The 12,191-nt window shown below is 38.0% G+C and overlaps 1 protein-coding gene across 2 annotated transcripts in view; it reads left to right on the forward strand.

Annotated features, from left to right (window-relative positions):
• The window catches only part of MBD2 (methyl-CpG binding domain protein 2), a 69,331-nt gene that overhangs the window by 8,363 nt on the left and 48,777 nt on the right, over positions 1-12,191 (forward strand). Inside the window, exons 2-3 of one of the 2 annotated variants that reach the window (XM_017501118.2) lie at positions 9,588-9,747; positions 11,674-12,117. In XM_017501118.2, coding sequence (XP_017356607.1) covers positions 9,588-9,747; positions 11,674-11,880 — 367 coding nt within the window. In that variant the 3' untranslated portion in view covers positions 11,881-12,117. Of the gene's footprint in view, positions 1-9,587; positions 9,748-11,673; positions 12,118-12,191 lie in introns of those variants that run through there. The other variant, XM_017501116.2, reaches the window with a different exon arrangement.

Here is a 12,191-nt window from a genome sequence, read left to right on the forward strand (position 1 = left end):
TATGTATATATAACCTATAGGCTTTTAGATCTACAATGATTTATAGGACTTTTGATTTCATTTTTAATATTAAATATTTTATATTTGCCTGAAAAAAATCTATCTTCAGAAATTGCTTTTGTATCATCTTGGGAGGCTATGTTTCTACCTAATTTTAACTAATTAATTTTTTTATTTGGCTACAAACGTGAAGTGTTTGTTATAGTATCTTGAAACCAGAGTGATCTGTATTAAAAAAGAAGAGAAAAATGAAGTAAAAGTAGACATGCAAAAGACATGTTGCAACTTTTTAGCACCAGATTCCTGAGTCATAAACTTAACCTGACAAGTTACCATGACAGTTTCTAAGTGCTTTCTCTACCTTTGCGGACTTATTTGAAGACCAGTAAGGTTGCGCACAGAACACGCTTTGGTTGGCCTGGTTTAGAATAAAGAATGAGGACTTCTCAGTCGAAAGATTGGGGCTTATATCTTGCTTTACTGTGTTAACCTTGGACGGATAAGTTTTTGTAAGCCTTTGTTTCCTCAACTATAAATCTAGTGTAAGAATTCTACCTTGTGGAATTGTTTTGGAATTAAATGTATTTACCATGTGTGATGGTTAGTAGATCAGTAAAATGTTAGCTCCTTTCTTTTCATTTAATTAATTAGTCAATAGAAATAGAAGCACATGCTTGGTAATTATGTGAAGGTTTACTGTATTTCGTCTATTTTAAAATGTGATTAGTGCAGACCTTAGATTATAAAGGTTTCTCAAAGTTTTAAAAACATATTATACATAGGCCAGGTATGGTGGTACATACCTGTAATCACAGCACTTTGGGAGGCCGAAGCAGGATGAGGATTGCTTGAGGCCGGAATTCGAGACCAGCCTGGCTAACATAGTGAGACTCTTGTCTCTACAAAAATTTTTTAAAAATTAGCTAGGCATGGTAGCCTGAGCGTGTACTCCTAGCTACTCTGGAGGCTGAGGTGGCAGGATTCCTTCAGCTGAGGAGTTGCTCCACTGCACGCCAGCTTGGGCGACAGAGTGAGACCCTGTCTCTAAACATACACACACACACACACACACACACACACACACACCAAAAAAACTCTCTCTCTCTCTCACACACACACACACACACACACACGGGTTATAAAAGTAACCCATGCTCAGTCAGAAAGTTGGGAAAATATAGAAGAGTATAGTGAAGTAATGACAGTCATTATTATAGTCTCAAAGAACTACTGTTTTATCAGGTAATGTTGGTTGTTAAAAAAAAAAAAAAATAGAACCACTGTTAATTTTGACACAGTAGCTTCCAGTCTGGTTTTGAGGCATATTTTTCTAAGTATATATTAATGTGTGTGTGTATATATATAAGATATATATGTGGGGATATATATATATATATATGTATACGTACACATACACATATAACTACATACACACACTTTTAATTATGGAAAAATTCAAACATATGCAAAAATAGATGGAAAAATATAATGAATCCCTATATAGTCATCATCCAGTTTCAACAGTTACCAGCTCTTGGCCAGTCTTGTTTTATCTATATTCACCCCTTCCCCCTAGTTATATTTTGAAATAATTCCCAAACATACTTAATTTCTGACAGTTTCGTAGCAGCATCCAGTCTCCAGTTCAACCAAAGTAACAAGTATTTTTCTTTTTTTCCTTTCTTAGAAAGCAAATGCCTTAAGGATGAGATTAGGTAGAATTCAACATATATTCATTTTTCACATTTTAGTGGCATACCCTTGTTTTTAATATTTTTTTTTTTAAACCGGTACAGAGCTGTGGTCCCCAGCCTTTTTGGCACCAGGGTCCAGTTTCATGGAAGACGGTTTTTCCATGGATTGGGGGTTGGGGCAGGGGAGAATGGTTTTGGAATGAAACTGATCCACCTCTGATCATCAGGCATTAGTTAGATTCTCACGAGGAGCACACAACCTAGGTCCCTTGCATGTGCAGTTCACAGTAGGGTTCATGCTCCTATGAGAATCTAAAGCTACTGCTGATCTGACAGAAGGAAGAGCTTGGGCCATAATTCTCATCTCCTGCTGTGTCACCTCGTTCCTATCAGGCTACGATTAGTGGCCAGGGCTTGGGGATCCCTGAAATAGAGATAATATTAGCTACAGTAATTTACTGTAATACATTTTTTTCCTTATTCATACTTTATTCCCATCCGCACTGCCAAGGAATTTTTTTTTTTTTTTTTTTTTTTTTTTTTTTTTTTTTTTTTTTTTTTTTTTTTTTTTTTTTTTTTTTGAGGCAGGGTCTTGCTCTGTTGCCCAGGCTGGAGTACAATGATGTGATCATGGCTCACTGTAGCCTCCACCTCCCAGGCTCAAGCAGTCTTCTCACCTCACTCTTCTGAGTAGCTAGGACTACAGGCATGTGCCACCATGCTCAGCTAAATTTTGTGTTTTTTGTAGAGACCGAGTTTCGCCTTTTTGTCCAGGCTGATCTTGAACTCCTGGCTTAAGTGACTGCCTACCTCAGCCTCCCAAAGTACTGGGATTACGGGGTGAGCCACTGTGCATGGCCAACAAATTGTTTAATGCTCAAATTTACTTGCCCAGAGTCTTGATATATTTTTTTAAAGCTTTCATATTTTCAGGGGATACCTTCGTCTAGCATACTTAATGTTTAAACAAAATATTGAAATTTTCTTACATACACACAAAAGTAGTGGGAGCTTACCTGCTTAAACAATTTGCCAACACGTGGTCAATCTTATTTCATCCCTATCTCAATTTTCTGCTCCTGACCCAACCTTCATTATTTGAAGCAAATCTGACATCACATAAGTTCATTCATAAATAAGTATTCAGTATCCTATTGGCAAAGATTTAACTTGTGAAAATTTTCTACCAATGCAGAACTAAATATTTCAAAGCTAGAATAAGGCCAACAGGCAGTTCATGATTATTTGCCTGTCATAGGCAATAATTACTATATGGGTTCAGAGGAAGGAAAATTCCTATTACTGGGTTCTGTGAAGGCTTTATGGAAGAGCTAGTATATAAGGTGGATTGGGCTCTTGGAGACTGGGGCTCATGCATTATGCACCGAGTAAAAGACATGGTTCTTGTAAAGAACTGCAGAAGCCATTTGGCCTACTCAGAGTGACTAAACCAATATGGCTGGACCAATGGTCACTAGGTAAGAGGAGTGGAAAGTAGGGCTGAAAGGTTAAGAGCAGGCCGTATGAAAAAGAATCTAAAACGCAGGCCTAAAATGTTTGGCTATCTTTTTTGCTAATGGGGTAAAAGTCCACTGAAGATTAAGCCAGAGCTGTGGTCAAAATGTTGTTTTAGGAAGGGCTATGTGGATAGTGTAGAATGCAAAGAGACTAGCCAGGAGAAAATCAGTTAGGTTATCATGGTGATTTAGACCTGAGGTGATGGAGACTTGATTAGGGCAGTGGCAATGAAAAGGAAAGCTGGGTTTAAAGGTGATCACTTAGGAAGTGATCAGACATGGAAGATATGAATAAAATAAGAGTAGGTAAAATCTATCAGGGACAAGCTGTAGAGAAGGGATGAGGATGGTGCCTTGTAGGAAAGGCCTACATTTAAAGATTAAGGGGAGAGGAGTTAGGTCGATTTCTCTCTCTCTCTCTCTCCCTCTCTCTCTCTCTCTCTCTCTCTCTCTCTCTCGTGTGTAGCAATGATATACATTCTTTTGAATTTGGTGAGTTTCTGATTGTTTTGTATCAAAGTGCAAAAACAATAATTCTGATTTCATGTTTTTAGTCTCAGCTGAAATTTTGAAGAAAATTGTTAGGGAAATGTTTCTTTGAGTACTTACTCTTGTAAGAAGTAAGCATTAACTTTTAAAGAGATTTAAAAAAAAATAGAAAGTTGTCAGGGTGCAGTGGCTCATGTCTGTAATCCCTGCACTTTGGGAGGGAGGCTGAGGCCGGCAGATCACGAGGCCAAGAGATCAAGACCATCCTGGCCAACATGGTGAAACCCTGTCTCTACTAAAAATACAGAACTTAGCTGGGTGTCTGCCTGTGTCTCCGGTGGCTGAGACAGGAGAATCACTTGAACCTGGGAGGCAGAGGTTGCAGTAAACTGAGATCACACCACTGCACTCCAACCTGGCAACAGAGTAAGACTCTGTTTAAAAAAAAAAAATTTTTTTTTAAAGTTGATGTTTCTTTAGTCTCAACATTTCCAGTGCTGTAGCTTACAGAATTTTTGGTGCAGAGATTTTATGATTCCCCACAAAGTATTTCCTGATACTGATGGGAAGTGATATGCCTCTGAACATGCTGTTTAGCTGTCTAGCGGGCCATCTGCCATCTGTGATACCCCTTGTCACTCACAGGCCATTTCATCTTATTTCACTCTGGTGACTGCTGCCCCACAGTTCTTCATGTTAGAAATTGGTTTGAAAATAGAATTGTGTTTATATAGAGTCCTGTTCTTCTCACAGTGGTTTGACTGAACATCATGATTATCCATGTTACAAAAGAAACAAGCAAAAGTATCTTCTGCTGTATTAGAGCGGTAGTTTCAGAGTACAGTTTCACATGCAAGCAGCAGGTCTCCTGGAGGTATAATTTTATGTCATAGACTGGCAGGGCATATTATAGTTGTCTAGCTCAGGTAATGGTAATTACAAGTAAGTTCACAGTGCCACAAAATGTGAATACTATTAAAGTGAACGTAATTTGAGTATTTCTGGTTTCAATTACGTTTTTTTTTTAAGATTTGAAAGTCAGCTATCTCATAAAATTTCTTTTTGATAATAGAAACTGCTTTTTTTTTTTTTTTTTTTTTTTGCGATGGAGTCTCACTCTGTTGCCTGGCTGGCTGGAGTGCAGTGGGGCAATCTTGGCTCACTGCAACCTTCCTCTGGCTTCCAAGTTCAAGCGATTCTCCTCCCTCAGCCTCCTGAGTAGCTGGGACTACAGGTGCACACCACCACACCTGGCTAAGTTTTGTATATTTAGTAGAGACAGGGTTTCACCACCTTGGTCAGACTGGCCTTGAACTCCTGACTTCGTGATTCACATGCCTCGGCCTCCCAAAGTGCTGGGATTACAGGAGTGAGCCACCGTGCCCGGCTGATGATAGAAACTTCTAATAGAAACATTAAAATTACTAAGATGGAGTTAGGCTTAAAAATTGCTTTAAATAGTTTAATTGAAATGAAAGGAGGTCAAGACATAGTTTAAGTGATGAATTGTTCTTTTTTGTTGTTATTTTAATTTTTAAGTGATGAAATGTTCTTATGTGAACCGGAAAAATACAATTCATGTTTTTGATTTTCATTTAATTAGTATGTTTCTTCAGGGATTTTTTCAGAGTTTATTTAAATAGTGGGTAGAAGAAGTTAAAGTTGTGATCACAGTTGGTTCAGGAATGTGTATCTAGGGGGCCAGTTGATAGGGAATTTTTTTTTGTGGTTGAAAGTGAAATAGTATTTTATTACTGGGATTAGAAGTAATCATTTTGGTAGAGAAAACTGAAATGACTAATATCCTTCACTGTAGTCTTCTAGAGTTTAAACAGGTTTTGAACTTCCCTAAGTTATGAATTGATGCTTTTAAAATAAAAGCTTAGTCACTTTAAGTCTTGGTGTTTCTGAGACCAGGACCTACAGCAGACATGATCGAGGGTAAACAGGTAGTTAAACTTAATCAGTTTGGGTAGGAACTAGAACTTAGGTGACAGTCTTTGTGTTAATCTAGCATTTATTCCCTCAGTTTGCCTCTTCTAGGGTCAGTTTGCCCCTGTACAGCTGGTCTGTATCTCATGGGCAGAATTCCTACTTAACCATTCCCTTGGGCCTTGCCCTCTTCCATGTTTGCTTTCATCTCCTGAAGAGTAGGGTCACTGGCCAAAAATCCTCTGGGACAGCCAGGTTGACTTTCCTTAAAGCACCATATACAAACTTGAACAGTTAGGGAGAAGAAAATGGCTTCTACTACTGTTTTCTGAAGGCAGCAGTATGTAGAACAAATACTTGTAGCTATCCAATACAGATGTTTCATAGAATTCCATCTGTAAGACAGGAAGTGGTGATTCATTATGAATAAGAATTTACTGGTTGCTAGTGAATATTCCAACTTTCTTTTGGATATGGTAATAGTTAAAACTTCTACCTTTTTTCCTTCATTGCTAATTTAATTTATTAGTAGAGGATGTCTGACCTTTTATTTATAATAAATACCTTCCATCTCATTTTTAAAATTAATAAATAATATGAAGCCGTGTTAAACTAATAAACTGCTAATCTAGATGATAAATGTAAGCAATCACATTTCGTGAGTATAGCCTTTTTTTTTTGAGATGGAGTTTCACTCTTGTTGTCCATGCTGGAGTGCAGTGGCGAGAGCTCGGCTCACTGCAACCTCCACCTCCCGAATTCCAGCGATTCTCTTGCCTCAACCTCCCAGTAGCTGGGATTACGGGCTTGCGCCACCATGCCTGGCTAATTTTTTGTATTTTTAGTAGAAACAAGATTTCACCATGTTAGCCATGAGAGTATAGCCTTTTAATTGACTTCTTAGGTGTTTAAATTATCTTGATTTTGGGGGAGAGGTATCTAAAATGAACTGATCTCTAATGAGTTTTGTTCTGTAGAGGAACATTGTAGTGAGGCTCTATTATGTTTTCAGCTGCAGTGGATAACTGACATTTCAACTGTTAGATAAGGAACTACTTATGGCAGGTTTAATTTGTGAAGTTTGTCAGTTGATTCCTTCATAAGTAACTTCCTCTTTGTCTCTAAGCCATATGCTAAGAGCAGTAGTGTTTATCTTTTTGGTAAGAGTTACTGCCTGAATATTTCATCTTCTGGAAAATGAGTCTGTTGAAATAAGGTATCTATTCTTGAGCCCAGTTTTTTATTGCACTAAAGAGATGTATTTGAGGGATAGCTGACTGAGAACTGTCATTTTATTTTGTGGAGAGATTTTGTTTTTCATTTTTTGAGGTATGGTGACTAGTTTACCAGAATCTTGTTTATCAATAACTTGAGTATCTGATAATAAGGACTATATGGCTATTGCAGCTTTTTATAAGTGACATAACAGCGGAGTAATCTTGACTAATTTTTCATATCAATTTAGGTCATTAGTAATACTTTATTTCTTATGTAGTAAAATACCTTAATCATGAAAATGTTCTCTGGCTTAGTTTTTAAAATTCTATGTAATATAACTTTTAAATAATCAATAGTATTTATCCCATTGTGTCTGCAAATGAAAGCCACCTCCTAGTATTGAACTGATAAGGTTTTTTGCTCTCAGAAAGTGACCTCGTTTAGTGGTATCCTGTAATGGTATTTGAAGTTTGAGAGTGGCGTTGTTGTTTGACTCAGCAAGGAATTATATAGAAATTATTGTAATGAAATAGAATTTCGGCAGGTAGTAGATTATTTCTAACTTGAACTGGAGAATCCCAGAAGGCTTCCTAGTGGAGGTGGAGGGCATTGTAGCTGGGCTTGGGGAATTTACTAGGCTTTTGACAGGCAGGATGTTGCTGTGTTCATCCTTCCATCTGGAAAGACATAACTGGAAGAGTCAAAGCTATATGGCATATTTGGTGCTGTAGAGTTTGGAATGTGTGCTACCAAGGCTGGTGGTAAAAGAGTCTGGAAAAAGATAACAGATGTAAAGCTTTCGATGGCTTATTAAGGAGGTGAAACTTTTTTGACAACATTGAGGAGTCTGAACATTTAGAACTTGATACTGGATGTGTGGCTGAGACATGGGAGCGCTGAAGGATCATAATGTAGCCTTCTAGCTTGGAGAATGAAGTACTAAGTGGACGCAGTGCCGCTGACAATGTGCGGAGCATAGAAGATCAGGTTTTGGGGTGGAACTGTGTGGTGGGCAGAGGTGATTCAAGTTTCCGACAATATTGCGAGTGACTTGCTATTTTATTTTGTGATACCGAGTATTCTGGAAATCTACTTTAGAGTTGGAGCTGAGCTTTGCTTGTGTAGGATCCTGCACTTTTTCCTCTGGTATGTTCTTGTCTGCTTTGTTCTTGTTCCTGGTTGTTGTCTTCATCTGCCCGCTGAACTCTATATCTTGAATTGTGTTTCAGGAATATTTAAGTCATGTGGTTGTGGAAAAAGAATGTTGATAGGATATTCAGTTGTCTTGAAGTCTGTTGGGGCAGAATACCAAAGAGTTTGTGACACAAGTCAGGGGTGTATTGGTTTGGATTTGACTCAGAGAAGTTTTCTTGTTCCAGGAGAGTATTTATTGCTTGGTTTCTTAGCCTTTTTCCTTTTGTCTTCTTAAGAGCTTTTTTTGTTTGTTTTTATTGTGGTCACTTGGTGCAAGGGTAAGTTCTAAATGTGACATGTTGGCTTCTTTGAGAAGGATTCTAGAATTCTCACAGTTTTCTTGTGACATATCACACTGCCTTTGTTCTAGCACATTTATTTGGTTCAGAAAATTTATTAGGTAAGACTTTGGGGCATTCTTCCTATAAAACATTTCTTACAGATAAATGCCACAGAGGAAAAATTTTTAGGAAAGACTAGTCCTCTGTATAATTCTGGGACTTTGTAATTTTCCAGCTTTGGCAGTGTTACTTACAAAGAAGAAATTATTCTTCATATGCTTCCCTAAGGGAGGAGTTTGGCTGACAAAACTCATGCCAGCATTGTACAAGCACGTTCATAAATGTTTGCTCTAGTTTTCTCATTTCAGTAGTATTAGAGAGCATTTAGATATTGTCAATATTTAAGAATTTTTTTTTTTTTTTTTTTTTTTTGAGACGGAGTTTTGCTCTTGTTACCCAGGCTGGAGTGCAATGGCGCGATCTCGGCTCACCGCAACTTCCGCCTCCTGGGTTCAGGCAATTCTCCTGCCTCAGCCTCCTGAAGAATTTTTTTTATTATGAGTGTTATGAGCCTGAATTGGTAGCTCAAATATTATATGCATTCCACATATTTGTGTGTGTGTTTGTGTGTGTGTGTGTTTTAAGCAAAGATTGCTGACTTCAGAAGAATTTGTTCTCAAGTTTTTTTCTGATTATTGCTGTTATTTTTGTATATGTAATACTTGCAGGGAAATAAAAGCATTTCAGAATCAATTTGGAAAGGAAGTTTGTGAGATTGAAGACATTTTTAGTGTACCTGTTACACTGTGCATGAAGTTTGGATTTAGGTTCTGTTAGTAGTTGCTGAGTGACCAGTGGGATAGACTGTGGCAGCATGTTATGTGTTCCAGATACCTAGGGGAGCGTTGTATTAGGTGACATGTGATCACTTTTTACATGGAAGTTACGGAGTTTCTTTAAAACTTCAACTTTTTTTTTTTTTTTTTTTTTTTTTTTTTAGGAGAGATAGGGTTTCACCATGTTGGCCAGACTGGTTCTGAACTCCTGAGCTCAGGTGATCCACCCACCTCGGCCTCCCAAAGTGCTGGGATTACAGGCATGAGCCACTGCACCTGGCAAAACTTTAACATTTCTTTGAAAAATATGTAAAATTAGCATGGGATAGCAATTGAGGGTAGAGGAAGGCATGAAGAAAAGGTTTATGTAGAGACCTAGAGTAAATGTTGTTGCCTTTTGTTCAATTAACCTTATTTTTCTTTTAGTCCAAGTGGTAAGAAGTTCAGAAGCAAGCCTCAGTTGGCAAGGTACCTGGGAAATACTGTTGATCTCAGCAGTTTTGACTTCAGAACTGGAAAGATGATGCCTAGTAAATTACAGAAGAACAAACAGAGACTACGAAACGATCCTCTCAATCAAAATAAGGTTGGTTAATTTACCTGTCCCATGTATATGCTACTTCAAAAGCTCTCCAAAAAGTGTCTCACATCGTAATTAAGTCACTGGAATTTTGGTTGTCCAAATGTCCCATGCATGTCCCCACACCTCTCCCACCCTGCCCTGGCAAGAGAGAGCATAAGTAAATTGTGCACAGTAGAAAATAGCATTTCAGTATCTCTCTAGGTCAGTGTACATCATACTTTCTGACCCAGTGGGGCTATTTACAAAAGGTTCCTTTGGTGTTAATTGTCTGCTTTTTTTTTTTTTTCCCTCATATAGTTCCTGTTCTCCAAAAAGTAGCAAAATTTTAATGTGGCAGGTATCTTCACCTCATAGTTTATTGATTTTCAGATTCAGGTCTTGAGAAAGGGCGGTGTTTTTTTGACCTTTGATGATGTTGAGGATAAAGACTTTTAGGAATAATATTCTAATACTGTGTTTGGATATTTTTCCATTAGCTCTTAGTTTTATCGAGCTGTTTGGTTGATAATTTATTGTATAGCAATTTAAGCCAATGTCATTTGAATTATGATACGGATTGAGCATTCCAAATCTGAAAAATATCTGAAATCTGAAACTCTTTCAGTCCTAGGCATTTCAAATAAGAGATACTTAAGCCTGTACTAATTTGATTGTATTAAAGGACCCAGTATCTTTACAAAGAAAGCTGCTTTTTCCCTGAGGACAACTAAACATGTATGACTGTTTTTTCTTAGTTTTTCTTTCTCTAAACTTAGGGGATCTGTGTGTATGTGTATTGCTACCACCATTGTCTTCACATTGACAGTGTGAAAATAGTGGAGGGAGAAGTAGGGGCTCTCTTTCTTAAGATGTGACTAATATAACTTCCTCATAAGTCCCATGGGAGTGCTGTGTTCATTTTAGGAACCCATTGGGAGTGTAGTGGAGTAAAAAGAGCTTTGGACCCAGGAAGGCATGGTTTGGTGAACTGGCTCTGCTACTTATTAGCTGATGCAGTCATGAGAAGCTTCCTTAGGCTCCAAGGGCCTTAGCTTTCTCATATGTAAAATTAAGGTAAGAAAATTTTCCCCTTAGCGTTGTTATGAGGTGTAAATGGGAATTTATATAAAACATCTAGCAAAGTAAATTTGACCCATGTTAATTCCTTTGCTTTCCACACTGCTCTTTCCTAAGCCGCCCCCTTGCTGAGCACCAAGTCACCTCAGTGCAGTGTTTCCTGGTGGCCAGTGTTGGAAACTTTCTGACCCAAGCTCTCTTCCCTTTTGTCATTTTACATTTTCTGAGGGGCATGGGGTCTCTGCTTCATACCTATATTCATTCAGAATTCAGCTTAAATTTACAGTTTAAATTACAGTACAGTTTATAGTAATGTCATTTCTCATAATTGATACAGATGTCAAAATGTACTGTTTCCTTATACCATAGTACTTTGCATTGGCTTTCATAGGGACATTGGCAGGTCCCTTGTTTACAGAGGTAGAACAGGAAGAGAGGCTAAATTAAATTGCCTCTGTATCGCTTAACTATGGGGTGGATTTGAGTTCATCATTATGAAGATGTTAAGAAAGGTAATAATAGCAGTAGAGGGAGTGCAAGTTAGCAAAAGTTAGGACCTTGTGTGTTTGTAAATCACTGTGATTTCAGCTTCAGGAAACCTTTATTCTGAGGTTACTTTGCTTCTTATAGGTATAGAGGAGAATTTAGGTTTATGTTTCTAAAACTGCCATCTTAAAACACAGTGCTGGGTACCTATAAAAGGAGCTTCAGTATTTATGAAATGAAGAGTATGTTCAGATTACTGTACTGTTGCCAGAACCACAGTTTAGGTACATTAAGTTTAATGTGCAGATTTGTTTTCTGACACTTATGTTTCATCGAAAACCAAACACTAATTCATCTCTCTAGTTTGTGTGCACTTTTCTGCTCTAGCTGCGCTGGACTACTCATCGTTCTGCACCATGGCATGCGCTTTCAAGACTCTGCTTGCTCATATGCTGTTTGCTCTGCTTGGAATGTGCTTGCCCCCTTCCCCTCCATCTGGCGAACTCCTACTCATGCAAGACCCAGCTCCATTGTCTCCATCTCTGGGAAGCCTGCCCTGCATACTCCAGGCAGAACCAATCCCTTCTTCCATAATGCTTCCCTGGTGCTTTGCCATTGTATATGTGACTGTCTGCTTCAGCTAGACTGTGAGCTCCATGAGGGCAGGGACCATGTCTGTTTTTGTTTTTGTATATGTAGCCAAAGCCTAGCACACGGTAGGTACTTAATTAATATTGCCTTATGTTTATTTGATTTACTGTCCACCTCATTTCGGAAGTGTATAGTGGTAATAAATGTTTATTAAATAAATAAATTATATACCAGACATTACTTTGGAAATGCCTTTTATTTTCATTGTTTTCTGAAGATTTCTGCCTGAATTTTTGGAGTCATGGTTGCTGTTT

This window comes from Cebus imitator, unplaced genomic scaffold, assembly GCF_001604975.1.
Source record: "Cebus imitator isolate Cc_AM_T3 unplaced genomic scaffold, Cebus_imitator-1.0 Scaffold278, whole genome shotgun sequence".
Taxonomy (NCBI): Eukaryota; Metazoa; Chordata; class Mammalia; order Primates; family Cebidae; genus Cebus; species Cebus imitator.